The sequence below is a fragment of the Mirounga angustirostris genome, unplaced genomic scaffold (genome assembly GCF_029215605.1).
Source record: "Mirounga angustirostris isolate CCGP_5_RB_7025 unplaced genomic scaffold, mMirAng1.0.hap1 SCAF_1, whole genome shotgun sequence".
Classification (NCBI taxonomy): domain Eukaryota; kingdom Metazoa; phylum Chordata; class Mammalia; order Carnivora; family Phocidae; genus Mirounga; species Mirounga angustirostris.
This window is the reverse complement of record NW_026991709.1, coordinates 6,770,838-6,793,436: the sequence shown is the minus strand read 5'-3', so window position 1 is coordinate 6,793,436 and position 22,599 is coordinate 6,770,838. Positions and strand designations below refer to the sequence as shown.

At 38.0% G+C, this 22,599-nt stretch overlaps 1 protein-coding gene across 3 annotated transcripts in view; it reads right to left on the bottom strand.

Annotated features, from left to right (window-relative positions):
* Positions 1 to 22,599, bottom strand: part of BRWD1 (bromodomain and WD repeat domain containing 1) — a 107,243-nt gene that overhangs the window by 22,102 nt on the left and 62,542 nt on the right. For 2 of the 3 annotated variants that reach the window (XM_064578781.1, XM_064578784.1), the window contains exons 22-32: positions 15,931 to 16,025; positions 14,028 to 14,226; positions 11,819 to 11,944; positions 11,622 to 11,729; positions 8,888 to 9,012; positions 8,141 to 8,223; positions 3,881 to 3,992; positions 3,185 to 3,246; positions 2,506 to 2,661; positions 2,162 to 2,282; positions 1,131 to 1,256 (exon numbers count right to left, since the gene is read on the bottom strand). In XM_064578781.1, the coding sequence (XP_064434851.1) occupies positions 1,131 to 1,256; positions 2,162 to 2,282; positions 2,506 to 2,661; positions 3,185 to 3,246; positions 3,881 to 3,992; positions 8,141 to 8,223; positions 8,888 to 9,012; positions 11,622 to 11,729; positions 11,819 to 11,944; positions 14,028 to 14,226; positions 15,931 to 16,025 (1,313 nt within the window). The remainder of the gene's footprint in view (positions 1 to 1,130; positions 1,257 to 2,161; positions 2,283 to 2,505; positions 2,662 to 3,184; positions 3,247 to 3,880; positions 3,993 to 8,140; positions 8,224 to 8,887; positions 9,013 to 11,621; positions 11,730 to 11,818; positions 11,945 to 14,027; positions 14,227 to 15,930; positions 16,026 to 22,599) is intronic. The other variant, XM_064578783.1, reaches the window with a different exon arrangement.

The following is a 22,599-nucleotide window of genomic DNA, read 5'->3' as shown; positions in this document are numbered from 1 at the left end:
ATAGAGGGGAAAAGCAGAAATTAAAGCAAACTGTATCTTCACTACACACACAGAAGAAAGAATGCTAAAGTAGGAATGTCTAGGCACAAGGAAGATGAAAGTGGGTATGTGATTTTTCTGAAGTAGAAAAAACGAAAGTGCTGGAGAAAGGGAAATAAGTCCAAGTCATCCGGGCAAGAGGCGGATTCAACCCAGCAAAGTGAGATAGACTAGAACCAGTTATTTCCCTGTGTGTAGCCTGATGGTGAAAATGATGGCACAGTTTATAAACCATGTTCTCCAATACGTAATTCTTTCCAACAATTTGCATGGCTATAGTAGAAAAAGGCATTAAAGATCATACAGCAAAACTCATTAATTTTGAAGGAAACAGGCTGAGTCATTTGTCCAAAGTGACAAAGAATGTTCACTTGAACAGATTAGGTTAAAACTCAGATCTCACTTTCCAAGTCAGTTTCCCATCCTACTCTTCCAAACTCATCTCCCAGTGAAAGCAAGCATGTGCAAAGTCACTCTTATACAAACACGCTCATGGGATACAACCCCAAAGAGATGAAAACCAATCTAGTCATGACAACACATCTCACAAACCCAAACTCAATACTATCCACAAAAGAAGTGTTGAGAAAAAATGATGAGGTCAGGAAAGAAAGGAAAGCCAAGCAACAGATGAAAGGACACACAGACAGCAGACACGTGAAAGCTATGGCGGTCTGGATTGGGTCCTGAAGACAGAGCAAGGCTATTGGTGTAAAGAACTGAGGAAATCCACAGGTGTTCTGGACTGCAGTCATCAGTATTACACCAAGGAGAATTTAATGTTTCATGAGGACACCACAGGTATGAAAAATGTTAACCTAAGGGGATACCGGGTGAAGGGTATTTATAGGGCAACTCTCTATAGTATAAAATTAGTTCAAAGTTTTAAAAAAATAGAAAAATCTGGATTGTTCAATTTCTCATGCCTTTACTGAAATTATGTTCACAATATGTAATGTAAAGAAATGTCATTTAATGTAGCACATTAAAAAGGTATAATTCAGAGAGCAAAAATTATAAACTGGCTGGCTGCAAGAGGTACAATATGAAAAGTCACTTTTTCACAACATCTGTAATAGGAGGTAACTTACTTTATAAATTTTAAAAGTTGGTCAGTTATCTTCTTAGCTGATCTTGCAATTACACTCTCGGGTTCATTAAATGTCCTGGCATTATGTTCTATGTATCTGACTTCCCAAACTAATGCAGATAGCCTCCTTCAAAATAAAAAGTAGGCAATTTAGGACATAGAAAATGAAAAGACAGAAACCAAGTAAAAAAAAAAAAAAAAAAATTAAGCCAGCATATATTATTAAATCTAAGTGCCAAAGTTACAACGAATAATAACCTTCTAATGCTACCAACCTGATCACAGTCATAAGCAATTATATCAGAAGCTAAACCATAGAGAATACATTTAAAAACCAAAAATCTTAACAGATCACTTAATCCAGAAAACCAACAGAGCAACCCTCCGTTTCGCCTTGTCTAGAAATACAAATGAAGCTACTCAATGAAGAAAATGTATTAGATACCATTAATCCTGAGAGAGTAACCTGGCAAAGTGGTTTCTGAACAAATGCACATTCCCAGGTTTGGCTACACAAACCATGTAAGAAGCCAGTTTTTTGTACAGGTAATTTCTTGAAGTAGATGAATTATAAAAAATACCATAAATTACTTGGAAAAAATCACTGAGTAAGAAACTTTACAGTTACCAGGGCTCTAGAAGCCAAAGATAAAAAGCTGATGACTCTGGGGAATTAATCTTTCAAAGGCCAATCTTTAACCAAGTTAAATTTTATCTTTAAATCGAGCTGCTAAATAGGAATGTTAACATGCAAATAAAAACAAATATAATATCTAACTACTTAACATAATTCATAAGAAAAGGAGACTATAAAAGATTGAGGAATGAAACACGGTATTTCTCATCTAAACACCTAACAGTGTCTTACACATAAGACCACAAATGACCATCATGAAAGAAGAGAGTGCAACAGAAAGTAATGCTAATCAGCTCCCACTCCATCACTGTCACCATCAACCACCACTTCCGTTCACTCTGGTCAGGACGACCAAAGACCCTTTCAAACTATTTGTAAAGGAGGTTTCTACTGACCTGTAAAAGCGATTAACGAGTCTCATTCGAATTGTGTACAGATCCGTTGGATAAGCTACCACAGTACAGTACTTCGGATATGTACACAGATCAACTGGACCTGCAAAAGCTGCAGCTATGTCTGTGGAGGCAGAGAGAAGAACTCTTGATCAATAAGTTCATTACTTTTAAGAGATTATTCCTCTACAAATGATTTAAAAATAGAGCTACATTTAACACTGCAGGCCCAACCAAAAAGTAGCAAACAAATTATAGTGAAGAACACAACCACAGCTTGCTACAATTTTAAAATACTTTTGAGGAAAGGAAAACTTGAACATGAAACTTCACACTAAAAAACTTACCAAGATTCAGAAGTTGATCTATGCCACTAATAATTCGTTCACACTCTTCATCTCTCGATTTCTGACCCCATTCACCATCTTGTGGTTTGTAGAGCAGTTTCTCTAGCTCATCTGAAGTGACAGAAATACTAGCTCCTAATTCTTCAGGTGGATCAACTATGAATTACATTAAAAAGAACAAAAAGAAAAATAATCAACCAAATATACACTATATTTAAGTTGTCAAAACTCATAAATAAGACACTACAAAGGAAAAAGTAGCTGCTTTACAGTGGAGAAACCTGGCAGACACCACCTAAATCACAGGATGAAGGTTAACAGCTTCAGTAAGAGAACAAATGGAGATCATGTGCCTCCTGACAGGATACACCGAGGACCAGGTATCATTTCTGTAACGCTAGTACCAAAAATGCGAACCCCGAACGATGAATAAATATCAGCAGAGCCCAAACTGAGAGAAATTCTGCAAAATAACTAGCCAGGATTATATGAGAAAGGCTAGTGAGGCTACTAAGATGCAGTCAGTACAAAGCTGGAAGCCTAGGGTAAGAAATAATGAGCCAGACACACATTAATTCTCTGGAGTTTTAGTAAAGCTCACAGTTACCATAACAATTTGAAAACACTTCTCAAACTGAAAACACAGGTAAAATATTTCCATTATTTAAAAATTATATACCATTATCAGGAATTGGTTCCATGTCCCATGGGCTAAGTTTTTCAATTTCAGTATTGTCCCACCTGTTAAAAAAACAAGAAGTCCAGTTAGCCTCTCATAAAAATGACTTGTGGCTAATAACTAGGTATCCACTACCAAAGTAAAGGACAGAAAAAGTGAAAACCTTTTTGCAGCAATAAAAGTTTAAATATTAACAGTAAGATTTTTTAAGGAGGATATATTATGAGAAAAAAGTATAAAAATGTATGGCAGTTCAAAGACAAAGCCAGAAATCCTGTGTGGCTTTATACAGGGTAGGTATAAGAAAAAAAAACTCAAAGACACCATGGAGCCTTGAATGCCACACTTCAGAATGTGACTTTATTCCACAGCCAATGGGAAAGCAGCACAGACTTCCATCAACAAGGGAAATGATGTAATGTGTGCTCCTGAATAAGGATCCTGCAGTATTACGCTGAGGAAATACCAGGCGGCTACAGAAATGGTCCCAGGGAAGCAAGCAGAGCCTGCCCCAAGGGGGTACTGGCGAATGGGAAGCAACAGGGGCGTCCTGGAGATACTGCATGGAGGAGACTGATAGGACTCAATGACAGACTAAATCATAGTCTTTAACCTGAAACATAATAGTTCTTCATAAAACCACCCACCACAATGAATGAATGTTTATAGAGGATTAATTTTCAACTGCATACAGACCTAACGATGTAGCACTGGAAATGACTATCAGGGTACTGTGGCTGATATGGCTCTTGACTTAGCACTGTCCCAAACCACCAAGCATCATCAATGATAGATCGGAACCTGTCACCTGTAAGAGATGACCGAGTCTGAGACACCAATTTGCCAAGATTAACATTTTTAATTTATAAAGTACTGTGATATAGATAAGAGAAATTACTTCTTTATCTTAAAATTAGCCACCCTTCCCCACTTTCCAGCAATCTTCAGTGATAAAGTCAATGTAAAAAGATACAATGTTACACTTAATTTCCTTAAGGCATATAACCAAACAGTATAACAGACTAAAATAGTTATGACTAAATGCTGTTGTTTGGTGGATCTAAACACCTACCCCCAAAATAAGTTCCATTACATTTTACAACATGAAACAAAGAACAAGGTTTAATAAAACTCAAAAATCTTTTATAACAATGTGTACTATCAATAAATACTTAATAAGTTTATTAAATACATACAGCTCTGAAATATTTCCTAAAGAATAAAACAAAATATAAAAGCATGATGAGAATTTAATCCATGATTATTCTAAAGTTGTTCCTAAATAAATATTGCCACATAAAAGTGTTTTAATTCTTAAGACTTCACAATAAAAATCAGTTCTAGATGTACCCTTGGAAACACGTACATATTGATTATTTAAAAAATCGGGGGAGCCTGGGTGGTTCAGTCGGTTGAGCAACTGACTCTTGGTTTCAGCTCAGATCATGATCTCAGGGTCATGAGATGGAGCCCCAGTTCAGGCATGGAGCTTGCTTAGGAGTCTCTCTCCCTCACCTTTTGACCCTCCCACTTCCCTCTCTTAAAAAAAAAAAAAATTAAACATCCAAATATTCCTTTACCTCAGCAGGATGTAACAGAAGCAGGGAAGTAGGTATGAGGACTCCTCTACAAACCCAAGTAACTGTAGAGAGTGCTCCAACTAACCTCGGTCATTTTCTGAATGTATTCTGTAAGAACGCTTCTGAGGAACACGCTGTATGTGAGCTATTTCACAAACATTACAAAAGAAACACAGACTGCTATAATAACCCCACCTTTTCCTTCCCATGCTTTCCACCATTCTCAAAATCACTAACCAAAAAAAGTCACTTATCTATCCTTGGTAGATTCACAGTTCTTTCTTCAAGGAAAGTTTTACGGAAATGGTATCAATCAAAATTAATGCTACATCTCACTCCCAAGAAAGAGAATATTTACGTAATAAAATACCCACAAATAGTATTAACTAAAGTATCCTTACACTGAATTCTATAAAACTGAAAAAAATAGCAATATTACAATTATCGCATTACTTGTTTTGAGGTTTTTTTGTTTTTTTTTTTTTAAGATTTTATTTATTTGTCAGAGAGAGCGAGCAAGCACAAGCAGGGGGAGCTGCAGGCAGAGGGAGAAGCAGACTCCTCAATGAGCAGGGAGCCCGTTGCGGGACTAGATCCTAGGACCATGACCTGAGCCAAAGGCACCCACTTAATCGACTGAGCCATCCAGGTGTCCCAGAGGGTTTTTTTAAATTATTTACTTGAGAGAGAGAAAGAGAACGAGAGTAAGCACACAAGCACAAGCAGGGCAAGTGGCAGGCAGAGGGAGAGGGAGAAGCAGGCTCCCCGCTGAGCAAGAAGCCTGATGCAGGACTTAATCTCAGGACCCTGAGATCATGACCTGAGCCAATGGCAGCCGCTTAACTGACTGAGCCACCCAGGCACCTGGTTTGAGGTTCTTAATATATTTTAAAATACATGTAAACATGACTTTTATGTATATTTCATATTTTCCAAAATCATCAGAAACCCCTAAGTCTCTCATCCCTCTACCCACCTCTCTGCCACTAATAAATTTCTACTTTTGATAATATTTCATTAACATAAATATTCTAAAACAGAACTTCATCTTTAGAAAAAAATCTTGGTAAGTTCTTCTAACTTTTTAAATTAAAGGCATATAGTAAAAATTTGATATAATACCCTGGTTTTTACCAATTATGTAATGTAAATAACCTAATTTAACATAAATATCACCCACAGTATTTATGTAATAGATATTATTGTAATAACAAGTCCAGTGGCTTCATTTTGAGATGCCTAACATAAATTCATGGTTATAAAAAAGCCAGTCTTTGATAGCAAGAATTAACTTTATAATATTTTTCCTCATTTATTTAAAACTAGAAGATACTTTCACAGTTTAAATAAAAGTATTTTTTCGGTGTAAGATAACACTTTTAATTAAAAGGAGCCTTAAGAAATCACTTTTCTGGGTGCACCTAGCTGGCTCAGTCAGAGGAACATGCAACTCTTAATCTCAGGGTCATGAGTTAGAACCCCATGTTTGGTATAGAGATCACTTAAATAAATTTTTAAAAAAATAAATCACTTGGGGCGCCTGGGTGGCTCAGTTGGTTAAGCGACTGCCTTCGGCTCAGGTCATGATCCTGGAGTCCCAGGATCGAGTCCCGCATCGGGCTCCCTGCTCAGCGGGGAGTTTGCTTCTCCCTCTGACCCTCTTCCCTCTCGCGCTCTCATTCACTCTCTCTCAAATAAATAAAGTCTTTTTAAAAATAAATACATAAATAAATAAATCACTTTTCTGAAGGTAAAACCTGGCTTTTCCTTAAGCATAAAAAAAAAAAAAAAAAACCTATTTTTGCCTATACAAGTAGGATAAACTTGAGGAAAGATAGTATGGTAGAACTTGATTAAAGTTTTCAATACAGGAAAATCAGAATCAAGAAACTTCTTCTAATAGTATTCCTCAAACTTAAAGAGAACAGGTAAGAGTTTATGGGGGAACAAAACTGAATTAATTAGAAGATCCATTTCTCAACCACAAAAATAAAACAAAGCCAACTAAATTGCAAGAGGCAAGTGGGAATCCATCTCTAGAGCTGAGCTAAAGAGAACGGAGTTTAAAACAATTTTTGGATGCACATGTTGGTGGAACAAAAGGACAGCTTCCAACTTAGACATCGTTGGGGCTGGATAAATAGTTGGGATGGGAAACCTGAAAGTTCTTCAGAATCTGGCTATAGGACTTGTTAACTCCCACACATTCCAGATGACTCGAGTTTGGTTTTTGTTGTTTCTGTGTGTGGCTAGATGTTTTTCTTCAAGAAAAATTTCCTTTACCTCTAGTCCCAAAATAATGCTGACTACTTGAGTGGACATTACCATTAAAAACAGTCTACTAAGAGCGGCCACATTCCCTGACAATCTTTCGTTTCAAATAGGGATGGCTCGGGGAATTTATCTAAAATTTACCTATTTGTAGTACCTGTAGAAAAAGGCAACAAAAACTAGGAAAATTAATGAGGTCTTAATATCATTTACAAATGTGTACACAAGATGTAAAACTTAATACTTCTAATAAGAGATCTGGTAAAACTTAGTATTTCTAAGAGACCAAAACTGATAAAAGGAGAATGAACGATCGTAAGTGATTCAAGTCAAGCTCAACACATGAGCTCCCCAGACAGCATTCCAAACTGAAAGTAATATATGCACACCTATGAAATGGGTACTATACTACAGTTGCTAACTAGTATTACCTGGCCTGGTTACAATCATCAATTTTGTCCCATGGAGATTAATGACCTACACAGTCAAGCAAAGGAGCCCACCAGCCCACCCTAAATGGTCACCACAAAAACCACAGTCAAGCTAGCATGTACATTGAGGTAATTTGACTTTTTTGTCCAGCCAGATGTCTCAGGGTTATAAAGTGTAAGTGTTCTATGAATTTATTTTTTAGAGGAATGGTTTCCTCAAGTCAACCTATTTAAGTCTGGGTTGATAACGACATTAAAGTAAAATATTCTGGGATACCAGAACATTATCAGTGTGAAATCTGCATTATTTTTCGCCTTTGATTGTTTTATATCATAGAATAATTTTGTGAATTATGCCAGTCACACTAAAAAGACAGAAAAAAGGCAGTGCGAGGAAGTCTGAAAGGAAATAAAAGGTCAATTCTAGCATATAATCAATGAGTAAGAAATAATCCCTTCAAAACGTCAGCTACTGTAAGAATACAAGAAATGGTGCTTGGCTAAAAAGGGTATTAAGGAGAAGTAAGTACCAAGCCCTAAGCAAAATATACTCCAGTCACTTGTATCTTCCCACGACTTACATGTCTGCATCCACCATAATAAGCAGCACTATAACCAGTAAAATGAGAGATCATCTTCTAAAGGCATATGAAACTCAGTAAGGATGGACTTACAAGACTGCCAATTCCTCTGTCTTGCTTCATCATAAAATTGACGCAATACAAGAAAGTCAATAACATCTGGCATATCATGATACCTAAACAAAAATATAAAAAACTGTTAAACTCCCTGAGTAGCAGGTTACAGCCTAGGGCAAAAATGTCAAAAAGAAATAGGATAGGAGCTGCACTTGTAATTTTTATTTTTCAACTAGGCTTATTAAAAAAAAAGTGAAAAAGAAGCTAGTAAAATTAATGTTAAGAGTGTATTTTATTTAACCTTACATACCCTAAATCCTGTTTCACAATGTTATCAGCACAAAATAATGAGACACTTTAATCTTTTTCTTCATATCAAGTCTTCAAAATCTAGTGTGTACACTTAACATCACATCAATTGAAATCCGCCACATTCTAAGTGCTCAAGAGCCACAGTGGCTAAGGGCTACCATAATGGACAACACAGGCCTAACAAATTATTTATTCTAACATTTTCTCAAAAATAAAGACAGAAGAAATGTCCCCTCCAGGCCAGAATTCTCCACACATTTAAGTGGCATGGGGAAAGGTATAAAACATGCCAGTGCCTAATTGTTGCTACAGCACATGATCTTTACTTCTAGTGGGCTCCCATCTACCAGGAACCTTAACTCACAGGCTGTCTACAGTGCTCTACCCCTTCAGCTATGGAAAGGACACGCTCATCAGCAAGAGAAAAAAATCTAAATTTAAATAATTCCATAAAAAAATAGTAACACATACCTAATAGAGAAAGATTTGTCCATTAATCTTCCAGTTGCAGGATCTATAAATGCAAGTTTGAGGCAACAGAGTGTAGGGGGCCCAACCTCATATCGTATTCCAACTATTTTGACCAATTCTTGATCCTTTAACAGATATTTTTAAAAGAGCAAGTGTTTAAAATGGTTTAAAACAGAACAATTCCTCAAGACTATAATTCTCCATATTGCCACAGTAAGTCAACTCACAATTTAGCTTCCAATTTAACATTAATTACAATAATTTTTGCTAATGTTAATCTTCACAAATCTTTTTTAGGATAGACATTTAATACTGTTTCTAATGTAAGGAATATACTCACTTTAGAAAATATACCACAAGTGATATATACAATGGAATATTATGCAGCCATCAAAAGGAATGAGCTCTTGCCATTTGCAACGATGTGGATAGAACTGGAGGGTGTTATGCTGAGCGAAATAAGTCAATCAGAGAAAGACATGTATCACATGACCTCACTGATATGAGGAATTCTTAATCTCAGGAAACAAACTGAGGGTTGCTGGAGTGGTGGAGGGTGGGAGGGATGGGGTGGCTGGGTGATAGACATTGGGGGGGGTATGTGCTATGGTGAGCACTGTGAATTGTGCAAGACTGTTGAATCACAGATCTGTACCTCTGAAACAAAGAATACATTATACGTTAAAAAAAAAAAAAGAAGATAGCAGGAGGGGAAGAATGAAGAGGGGGAAATCGGAGGGGGAGACAATCCATGAGAGATGACGGACTCTGAAAAACAAACTGAGGGTTCCAGAGGGGAGGGAGGGTGGGGGGATGGGTTAGCCTGGTGATGGGTATTAAAGAGGGCACGTTCTGCATAGAGCACTGGGTGTTATGCACAAACAATGAATCATGGAACACTACATCAAAAACTAATGATGTAATGTATGGTGATTAACATAACAATAAAAAATTTTTTTAAAAAAAGGAAAAAAAAATACCACAAGTATTAAGAAGGAACATATAAGTCACTAACCAGCTCAATATCTAAAGCAACTACTGTGAACAATCTGAATTTCTTTCCAGCTTTGTTCTCTTCCTAGAGATACAGAACCCTATTTTGTGTGTTTCTGTGTAAAGACACCTCATCCAATATATTGGTTCATTAGTGCTGAACTCACAGCCCAAAGCAGTATAACTCAGGTCTAAACAAGGTTTATCTAATGCACATACTTTCTCCATAAAGCACGTCATCACTTTCTTGTGCTAACACTGTAGAATACTTTAAGCACTACACTTGGGGGCTATTTTAAACAGCAAGTCACCAACAAAAAGCATAAAAATGTAAACATCCTTTCCTGTTGCATTCAACACACTACAAAAAGGACCCTTATTTATGAGATGAGGGCTCAAATAAGAAGGCACCACCTTGCTCAATCTCAGCTGGAAACATGCTGGTCACGCAAATCTAATTTTTTGCCACTCTGTGCATGTTTGCAAATGACCAGAAAGCATCCTGAGCATTGATTCTGGGTTACAAATAACATACACCAAGTAGGCAAAGTCACAAATATAGAATCTGTGAATAACGAGGATCAACTGTACTCAGAAGACTCAGTAGTGAGACAGACATACATAAATCAGAACATAACTCAAGCCAGTTCAAGAAGGACAGCCACTAAGTTAAAGGGGAGTTAAGAACGGCTATCTTTGCTAACAGCTGTTTTCACTTCTAAGTTACTCAAAGTATCAAAAACATATAAAAGTATAAAGAACAAAATAAAAGTCAACTGTAGTGCTATTCCACGTATAATCACTATTGACTTTTTGATGTATTTATTTTGGTTGAGATATATGTCTGTAAATTTTTATCTTAACCACAAACAACATTTCACATCCCATTTTTCCTCTTAGTAATGAATTATAAAAATTTAATAGTTGTTCATTCAACAAATATTTTAAAAGCCTCAATTAAGCAGCGGGCTCTACATAGTAGTCAATTCTGTGAATGTACCATGATTTGATTCATTCAATACCACAGGACATTTGGATTTTTTCTAATGTTTTGTTTTTATAAACAGTGATATGAAATTGCCTTACTCATAAATTCACATGCATTTCCAGTTGTATCCTAAATTACTGGAAGTAAAATCACTGAATTAAAACATCTAAATATTCTTCAGTTTCAATTCCAATTGTCAAAATAGCCTCCAGAAAGCCTGGGCTGTTCCATGGACCCTGTCACCAATGTGAGTAACTGGTAACAAACCAAAACCTTTGCTACTTGCTGAAATGTGGTAGTTTCTTTCTTTAAATGTTATTTAAAAAAAAAAAATTTATAAAACTGGTTAAGTACAGGGGTATGCAAGTGTTTTCATCAATCTAGTCTCTTATGCATGGGGTCCAACCCTTTTTAATTTGTATTTCCTCTCTTGAAAAGCCGTACTTCTTTTGAATATGTATCTTATACACATTTTAAGATTAATGATATATACTGCCAAGATGCCTTCCTGAAAGACTCTAACACACTTACAATTTTATACACCAGTCAGCAATACACAAAGACCGCCCACTGACAAACATGTCTTCCTACTGGATCTTAAGGCTTACAAGTGACAACAGAAATGTTTATAAGTAGGAAATCAATGGAAAGATAGTAATGAAATATGCCTCCAGTAGGTTTATTTTTAATGGATTTATAAATATTTAACTATACATGTGCTAAATGTTTAATGATTTAAAAATATCATCTTACCCTGAGATCCATTTTTCTCCATGGCTCCTTGTTAGGGTTCAGTTCATATATTTTATTTCTTCTGACAGCCTCAATATAAGCTTCATGACCCTGTCGAAAATATATTACCTGAAAAAAGCATATATTTACATTAAAACCTAACAGTAAAATATTTTCTTATGGTCCATATTCACGTTCTTAAATTTTATTACTCTCACCTCATCACCCATTTGAGGAACAAAAGGAGACTTTCGAAGTGTGGTGTCAGTTATCCAAACTGGAGGATGAAATTCATATAAATGTTCCATATTTGCAAGCTCCACCGGAGTCATCCTTCGCAAGTTCTGCCAAGGGGAAGAGAACAAGTTTAGTTCAATAGAAAGGGCATGCATACACTGTTTAACTGAAAAACAAAAGAAACTTCACCACTGAGAATGACTATTTATGGGCATGTCACCTAATGATTAGTTTTTGTTGTTGTTGTTGTTTTGAATTTTATTATGTTAATCACCATACACCATTAGTTTTTGATGTAGTGTGCCATGATTCATTGTTTACATATAACATCCAGTGCTCCATTCAATACGTGCCCTCTTTAATACCCATCACCAGGCTAACCTAACCCCCCAACCCCCTCCCCTCTAGAACCCTCCGTTTGTTTCTCAGAGTCCATAGTCTCTCATGGTTCATCTCCCCCTCCGATTCCCCCCCTTCATTTTTCCCTTCCTACTATCTTTTTTTTTTTTAACATATAATGTATTCTTTGTTTCAGAGGTACAGATCTGTGATTCAACAGTCTTGCACAATTCACAGCGCTCACCATAGCACATACCCTCCCCAATGTCTATCACCCAGCCACCCCATCCCTCCCACCCCCCACCACTCCAGCAACCCTCAGTTTGTTTCCTGAGATTAAGAATTCCTCATATCAGTGAGGTCATATGATACATGTCTTTCTCTGATTGACTTATTTCGCTCAGCATAACACCCTCCAGCTCCATCCACGTCGTTGCAAATGGCAAGAGCTCATTCCTTTTGATGGCTGCATAATATTCCATTGTATATATATACCATATCTTCTTTATCCATTCATCTGTCGATGGACATCTTGGCTCTTTCCACAGTTTGGCTACTGTGGACATTGCTGCTATATAATTAGTTTTTAAATAGCATACATATTTGGTTCCTTAACATACACAGGAACATATCACTTGTGAAAGCATTGTAGATTTACCTAGGACTTTTCTAGCATCTCCTGAATTTCTCATAGATTCTTCCTAACACTTTACATCCTACAGAGAAGGGGCCTAATTTCCAACCTAAATCCTCTTCAACAGACAGCCTCTCTACAGACACACCCTTCTGAATTTCACCATGAACTAATCATCACAGAGTCTCCTCTCATTGATTTGAGGTTTTAAAACTGGTGATTTTAAAACATGACCAAACTTTGATTCTCCTCCTCTCCTCTTCAAGAGGTGCAGCCACATCTCCACTGGAGGGTGGGCTGGAAGTGCTTCTAACAAAGAGAAGATAAAACAGAAGTAACGAGAGGCTTCGAAGACTAGGCTGTCACAAGCATTAGGGTTCACCCCCTGCTTACACCTCACGATCACTTGCTCTAGGGAAAATCAGCCACCATGTCCTGCAGATGCTCAAGCAGCACTATGGAGGGGCCCATGTGGTTAGCAACTGAGTCCACCAGCCAATTGCCCAATGAATACGCTTCAAAGAAGATCAGCCAGCTTCAGTCAAACCTTTAGACAGCTGCCAACTCCAGCCAATGTGATAATTGCAACCTTGTGAGCCAAAAATCACCTAGCTAATCAGCCCTCAAATTCCCAATTCATCAAAACATGAGTATATGTTTGTTGTTTTAGGGAGCTAAATTTCAGGGTCATCTGTTACACAGCAATAGAGAACGAGTACAAGGACGTGGCATCCCTAAATAATGGCCACCACCTGCACGACACAAGCACTGTGCATATAAGGAGTAGGCACAGTTAGGAGGAGTGTGTGAACATGCCAAATGAAAGAGAACATATCAGATGCATCTGGGAAACATGGCAATAGCAGATGAAATAAGAAGAAAGTGTCTTAAAATGCCCTGAAGCACATTTCTGGTGTTGAAATTAACGGGAGAAAATAAAGAGTTATGGTGGGATTCTGAGCGAAACAGGGCTCCCCCTTTAAGTGTCAAACTGGGGAAGGAGTCGGTGCCAAGGCCAATTTGCGGCAGATTCGACAGAGAAGCCTTCATAATAAGAGCAGCTTTTCCAAATATAAATTCCATTTTATATCTGAGTCTTGATGTCTTAATAGTGCCAAAAGAATGTAAAAGCTCCAATTTCCCAAAGATTTTTAATTTCTAAATATGGACAGAAACACCTCTATAAAAAGTGTAAATAAATGTTTTTAAAGATATACCTCTTTTACCTCTTTTTTAGGCTTATTGTCTTTCTTTCTCTTTCGTCTCCTTTTTGGAGGAGATAAATTCTCAGTAGACATTTCATCCTCTGAACTACTGCAGAAACGGGTAACTCGCCGACGTGATGACGTCCGTAGAGGTGGCTGCAGGTTGATGCCTGCGTCAGCGGTCCAATCAGAATATCGAGATGACGAGTCACTGGCAAAGGAAAACAGCGTAAGTTGCAGGGAACCAGAATCTAAGCCCTGAGAGCAAATCAGTCACCTAACATTAAGAGAAGAGATGAAGAGGGAAGGAAGGAAGGATCCTGGGAAGATTTAACTTGAACAATCTGCCTTCACCATCAGCGAATACTGAAATGACCAGAGATTATAAGAGAGAAACCTTCACTGGAAATGAGGGAAAGGATGTAAGCCTGAGGAACTCTTTTAAAAGTATAATACAGAGGAGACCTCGTGGAAGGCAACATTTAGAGCCAACCAACGATTCCCCTTTCAGAAGATGGAGTGTAGTTATGAAAACAGAAGAGATCACACAGAGCCATTAAGAGTAGGCCCCCCCTACCCACCCCGAGTGAGAGGTGGCTCAGGAATAGACTAGAAATTTTAACCAGAATGAAAAACCATCTGTGAACAGACTGAGAAGCCCAAGGAAAACAAAGCCACAACAAATAGAAAGCTGTAAGTGGTCAGAGCTTCTTGCCAAGAGGGGGACCTTTCCCTGATACGACAGAAGGTCCACGAGAGGAACTGGTCCTAGCCCACCCCAGAGCAGAAGCAGAGTCAAACAGAAAACTAGATCCAGAAAACGAGGCCCCTGCCCACTACTAGCTTCAGCAAATACAGAAAAGGATGACAAAGGGCTCTACTGGGCCATCACTGGCCAACCACATACCTCTCAGGCTCAATAAAACACACTCACACTAACACATTTCCAAGAGCTGTCTATTATAAAAAGAGCTATTTAGAAAAATTTTAAGAGCACCTGCTTTGTATAATAAAACTCAAGAAAAGTTGAATTAAAAGACAATAATTATATATAGAGAAAGCAGAACAGTGGTTGCCAGGGGATGGGGGTGTGAAGTGGAGAATCACTGTTTAATGAGTATACAGTTTCAGTTTTGCATCAAGCTCCGGAGACTGGGTGCAAGACAATATGAATGTACTTAACACTACTGAAATATACAGTTAACACTGGTTAAGAGAGTAAATTTTATTATGTCGGTTTCATAATTAAAAAGGAATTTATTTAAAAAAAAAAAAGGTGTTCTAAAAATCACTCCAGCTCCTAATCATAATGGAATAAAAGAAGTCAAGAAAGGATACAGGGAGTACAGTATGGTGGTTCAGACAAGCACAGGACCAATGGAAACAGAAGATACTTTGAGTCGTATTTGGAAGGGGCACCTTCCTAGATGTGGTGATGGATATGTTTGTGAAAAGAGAAAGAGGTCCAGGTTTCTGGCTTGAGCATCTGCCAAAGGTGAAGTTGACATTTATTTACCAAGAGGAGGAATAGATATTAACATCTTGGTCAACCCATGAAATTTGGATACCAAAACTAAGCAAAAGGTCAACACATGCATTAACTAATAATAAAGAGAACGATGGTCTTACCACATATACTTTGGATACTACTCTTTATAAATGCAGCCCAAGACTAGACTGATATTTTGAGTACACACACCCTACGTCCTGCTGGCTCAAATGTTTACTGTCAAAAATACCCAAAATATTTTCTATAGAACTAGCTGTTAATCTGGTTTTCTCCTGCTTTTAAATGTACTCAACAGTCAGTTGTCCCACAGACGTGAGCTCTCACATCTTGAATGCCACCCGAGTCCCACTGCATCCAAGCCTATGACTAAACTGCTGAAAAGATGGAACAAGGAAAAGCAGGTACCTCGAACTCTCGCTGTCACTCTCACTTCTTCGATCACTCCTCCACTCTTCTTCTTCAGAAGAACAAGAGCCTTCACTCTGATCACAGGAAGTCTCCTATTGGCCAGGGGGTGGGAGGTGGGGGGGTGGGTAGATAAAATAAAAATCCTGATCTTGGAGATTAAGTAACACAAGTCAAGAAAAACTGCACTTCGTCCTAATCATCTTAGGCCATTGGGCAAGAAACAGAATTAAATGGACTTAAAAAAACAAAAGGTAAATGTCTTTACTGATTCTTTTTCTTATCAAGGCACAAGGCGCCAGAGTCTAAGACTTAGCCAGCCCTTCTCTGAGTGAAGTTCATAAAAAGCCAATGTGAATGTTCTCAAGTGTATTGTTGGACTCAGGCCACCGTGATACAGGTATGCAATGGGATCTCATCGTTCTACTTCCATCCCCTATGACTGATGTTGCGCATCTTTCCGTGTGATCTATAGATATTCTCTGATGACGTGTCAGGCATTTTGCTGATTCTTAAATTGGATTTTTTTTCTTATGAATGTGTTTTAAGAATTCATGGTATGTTTTAAATACAAGCCCTTCAGGGGCGCCTGGGTGGCTCAGTCGTTAAGCGTCTGCCTTCGGCTCAGGTCATGATCCCAGGGTCCTGTGATCGAGCCTCGCATCGGGCTCCCTGCTCGGCGGGAAGCCTGCTTCTCCCTCTCCCACTCCCCCTGCTTGTGTTCCCTCTCTCGCTGTCTCTCTCTCTGTCAAGGAAATAAATAAAATCTTTAAAAAATAAATAAATAAATAAATAAATAAATAAATAAATAAATAAATAAATAAGTGTAAATAAATAAATAAATACAAGCCCTTTATCAGATAGGAGCTCTACAAGTATTTTCTCCCAGTCAATAGGCTTGCCTTTCATTTTTTTTTTTTTTTTTTAAGGATTTTATTTATTTATTTGAGAGAGAGAATGAGAGAGAGAGAGAGAGCATGAGAAGGGGGAGGGTCAGAGGGAGAAGCAGGCTCCCCGCTGAGCAGGGAGCCTGATGCGGGACTCAATCCTTGGATTCCAGGATCATGACCTGAGCCGAAGGCAGTCGCTTAACCAACTGAGCCACCCAGGCGCCCTGCCTTTCATTTTCTTAACAGTATCTTTCCCAGAGCAGATTTTAATTTCTTTTTTTTTTTTAAGATTTTATTTATTTATTTGACAGAGAGACAGACAGAAGAGCACAAGCAGAGGGAGTGGCAGAGGGAGAGGGAGAAGCAGGCTCTGCACTGAGCAGGGAACCCGATGTGGGACTCGATCCCAGGACCCTGAGATCATGACCTGAGCTGAAGGCAGACGCTTAACCATCTGAGCCACCCAGGCGCCCCAGATTTTAATTTCAATGAAGTCTAGCTTGTCACGTTTTTCTTTAATGGGTCATGCTTTTGGTATTCTATCTAAAAAGTCACTGCCCAAGGTCCCCTACATTTTATTGTTTGCTATCTTCTGGAAATTTCAGTTTTGCGTTTTATATTAAGTTTATGATCCATTTTGAGTTAATTTTTGCGAGAAGACTCTCTCTAGATTTTTTTTTTTTTTAACATGTGGATATCCAGTCGTTCCAACACCATTTGTTGAAAAACCTATGTTTTCTCCATTGAGTTGTCTTTGCTCCTTTGTCAAACACTACTTGGCGATATACAAAAAAAAAAAAAATTTTTTTTAAGTCAATAAAGGGGAGAGAACAGAACAAACAACTTTTTGAATCCCACAGAGCTAACGGTTGCAATCCACTTTAAGTTCTGGCCATGGATCCCAGGCAGGTACTTTTAAACTGAGACAGGACCTTTTCCTCTAACAGCATTTACGTTAGGAGCTTTGATAATGGATAATGAAAATGTCAATGAGATCCAAAACTCTAAAGACAAAATCTCAAGTTAACATCTACTTTTGGGGGCGTCTGGGTGGCTCAGTTCAGTTACGCGTCTGCCTTCGGCTCAGGTCATGATCTCAGGGTCCTGGGATTGAGTCTCACATCGGGCTCTCTGCTTAGCGGGAGTCCGCTTCTCCCTCTCAGTCTCCCTCTGTGCTCTCAATCTCTCTCTATAATAAATAAATAAAATCCTTTAAAAAAATCTACTTTTGTTTACTTCATTTGAATAGGCAAAATGTAAAGTCAACATACTCTGCAAACTGTTTCTCAAAATGTGAGCCCAACACTATTCCACAAGTACAGATTCTAGGCCTAGCACAACAGAACTACTAAACAGGAGTGTGCTTCTCATGCTCAAATGGACTTTTTCTTAAATCACAGTAATAAAAACAAACTCTTCAAAGCTACTACCTAGAAACCATACACCCTATGAAATGTCATATATGTCTTACCCCAACTCTCCAAACACTTCTGTTAACAGAGGCAGAATTAAGAAAACTAACAACACTAAGTTTCAGAGACTTCTGATTTAACTTGCCTATGAAGGCAGCATGTATCTACTTGAAACTTTGAGTTACTTTTCTTAAAAAAAAAAAAAAAAGAAGAAGAAGAAGAAGAAGAAATCTCTAAAATTACACAAGCTTCAACCCCACACAACTTGGATCCACCCTGCCTATGAGTATTGTATTGTATCCCAGGTCCCCACCTGTATATTACTAGCTCTTCATCTATAGGGACACCCAAGGCTAAGAAAAGTAAAGTAACATGCCTGGGGTCACAGGAGGGTAAGTGCAGGAACTGGAATTAAAAATCTGGCTAACTAGAAAGCCCTTAAAGTTTTTCTACCATCAGTATTTTCCAAACCAAAATGGAATGGAACCAACATGCATATACCCAATGCCACAATCTCTATCCTGCTGCCATACACACACATACACACACCCCATCTCCACCCAGCCACAAGAGATACCCCCCCACTCCCCCTCACCTCACTGCAACAACACAGGCGAATGAATATCGATGGAAGTAAAACCAACTACACCAAAACACAAAACTGTGATTTTTTAAAAAATTTTAAGATTTTATTTATTTATGTGTCAGAGAGAGAGCGAGCACAAGCAGGGGGAGCAGCAGGCAGAGCAGTAGAGAGAGAAGCAGACTCCCCGGCGAGCAAGGAGCCCGATGCGGGACTCGATCCCAGGACCCTGAGATCATGACCTGAGCCGAAGGCAGACACTTAACGACTGAGCCACCCAGGTGTCCCAAAATTATGATTTATTTTAAAAGGTCAAGTGGATTTAACATTCCGTATTATCTATGTTTGCATTAGTTTAAAAAGTTCCCCATTACTTAAAACACATCAAATTAACAGATATAAAGACAAAAATTGTAAGATTCATACCAGTGATGATTTAAAAAGGAAAAAAATCTATAATCAATCCTGGTATTTCAAGAAGAACATAAGAAAATAAGCATTCGTTGATATTCCCCTTGGCAAAATAAAATGTATGTGTATACTGTAGACACCTAAAATAAAGCATCTTACTTAATGTGAAAGTGGTAGACATGTGTCCACCAACAGGAATACGGACCATTATCTCCACTACTATTCAGCACTGTGCTGGAAGAATTGAGCAATGCAATTAGAGAAATCAATGAGGTACAAAAATTAGGGGTAAAACTATCTGTACAGGGCACCTGGGTGGCTCAGTTGGTTAAGCGACTGCCTTTGGCTCAGGTCATGATCCTGGAGTCCCGGGATTGAGTCCCACGTCGGGCTCCCTGCTCAGCAGGGAGTCTGCCTCTCCCTCTGACCCTACCCCCTCTTGTGTTCTCTCTCTCATTCTCTCTCTCTCTCAAATAAATAAAAAAAATCTTAAAAAAAAAAAAAACTATCTGTACAAAGGAGAAGATACCTGAAAAACCTCAGAGAATTCAATGATAAAATTAACCCAACAATTCAGGAACACAGCAGGATGTGTAAAAAATTAAATCTACTGAAATCAGAAGCCTTCATCTACGCCAAGTAATAACTACTTAGGGGCCATAATGGCAAAAAACACCCATCACCTTAGAAACTACAGATTAATCCCTAGTTATTAAGAACTTTTTAAAAAGGCAGGGGAGTGTGTTTGGGTGGCTCAGTTGGTTAAGCATCCAACTCTTGATTTCGGCTCAAGTCATGATCTCAGGGTTGTGAGATCAAGCCCCGCATCAGGCTCCACGCTGGGCAAGGAGCCTGCTTAAGATTCACTCTCTCCCTCTGCCCCATCCCCACCCACCCCCCAAAAAAGATAAAAATTAAGGCAGGGGAGAGGGGAGAGGCCAAAAACATGATAGAGAAATGACCAAAAGACATAAATACATAGTGCATAAAGATTAAAAAAAAACCACTCTAAATATATGAAGAGATGTTCAACAACTTCACACGTAATATGAAAAAGTAAAAATAAAACTATTCTGTGAAATAAACCAAAGACAAAAGGACAAATACTGCATGATTCCACTGACAGGAGTCCCTAGAATAGGCAAATTTATAGAGAGACAGAAAGTAAAAGAAAGGCTAGCAGGGACGGAGAAGGGAAATAGAGAGTCAGTGTTTAATGAGTACAGAGTGTCTGGGATGATGAGAGAGTGCTAGAAACATACAGTGGTGATGGCTGCACACACTGTAGATGTAGTTAATGCCAATGAACTGTATACAGAGAAATAGTTAAAATGATAAATTTTGTTATATATATTTTATGACACTAAAAGAACAGCCAAAACATACAAATAAAACTATACTAAGATACCATCTCTCACCCATTACACTGGCAAAAATTATCAAGTATAACACACTCTGTTGGCTAACAGGTAGGGAAACAGGCATTCCCAGGCGCCACTGGTAGGAACGCCAGGTTGGAACCCTCCTTCAGCAGGAATTTTTTATCACTATCTCATACAACTCACAGGAATCTATCTTTGGACCCAGCAATCCCATTCCCAGGAACGTACTCCCAAATTACATCTCCGACAGGACAAAACTACATACAAAGACAAAAAGAATATTCATTGTGACACTATTTATGACAAAAACAGTGGAAATGTCATAAATGCCCGTAAGAGAGTGGTTAAATAAACTATTACAAGCCCACAATTACACGTGATGCAACTCTTAAAAAACTATGGGGAAGATATTTAAGAACTGATATGGAGTGGGTTCAAGAACATTTTAAGTGAAAAAAGTCAAGGGCAAAAGAGCATCTATAGTATGCTCTACCTTGTGTACAAAAGGAGAAACAATAAAATACACACGTATGAAGAAAAAACACAGTAAGCATAAACCAGCAACTAGTGAGGATAGGTGGGAATGTTTATCATAATTACCCGAAACTATTAAGAAAGGGTTAAAACATGCTCGATTTACTATAAATAAGAAAATACTGTAAAAAAAGTCTCATTACAGGGGCGCCTGGGTGGCTCAGTTGGTTAAGCGATTGCCTTCAGCTCAGGTCATGATCCTGGAGTCCCAAGATCGAGTCCCGCATTGGGCTCCCTGCTCAGCAAGGAGCCTGCTTCTCCCTCTAACCCTCCCCTCTCTCATGTACTCTCTCTCTCTCATTCTCGCTCTCTCAAATAAATAAATAAATCTTAAAAAAAAAAACAGTCTCATTACATAAAACAAAATCAGCTAAATTAATAGGCTGGTGATAATAGCAGCTAGCATTATTGGATATTAGGCACTGTTTCAAATACTTCACAATCAAATAAGTTCTCACATCTCTGAGAAACATATGTTACCACTGACTGCTTTTATAGATCTGGCCAGAGGCACAAAAAAGTTAAACAACTTGTCCGAGTGGGAGAATTTAGACTTAATCTCAAACCCTGTGCTGAACTACTACTTTAATGCTTTGTAACAGAATTAAATGAATTGTTTGTCCATCCATATGAAACATTTCAAACCTCAAAACATTACTGATTAGAAAATATTAACATTCTATTATTAAATTTTAAAGACTCTTTATAAAAATATTGGCTTGCCCCAAAAAATCAAAGTGAAGACCCGTAATTCCATGTGATTATTCAAAGTCAAGCAAAGGGGTTAGAGAAAGGTTTAGATATGACAGCAAAAGCACAAGCAACTAAGTTAAAAAAAAAAAAAATCAACTGGATTTCATCAAACTTCATAAAACTTTTGTGCTTCAAAGGAAACAAACCATCAAAGAAGTGAAACGCCAGTGCCCTGAATGGGAAAAAATACGTGTACATCCTGTATCTGCAAAGGACTCATATCCAGAATAAAGAACTTTCACAGCAATAAAAAAAGACAACCAAACTGAAAAATGGGCAACAGATTTGCACAGACATTTCCCCAAGGACAGACAGGAAATAAGCACATGTTCCACATCATTAATCATTAGGGAAATGCAAATCAAAACCAGTGAGCTACCCTTTCACACCCACTAGGATGGCTAAAATCAAAAGTACAGACAATGCCAAGTGCTGATAAGGATGTGGTGAAACTGGAATCCTCACACATTACTGACGGGAATATAAAATAGTGCAGCTGATTTGGAAAACCTTTTAGCAATTCCTCAAAAGATTAAATCATAAAGTTTCCACATGACCCAGCAAACGAACTCCTAGATAGATACCCAAATGAAATGATACCTTATGTTCAATCAAAAACCTATTTGTTAGTAAGCTGCATTATTCCTTAGAGCCAAAAACAAGTATAGATACATGTTACACATGGATCAACCTTGGAAACATTA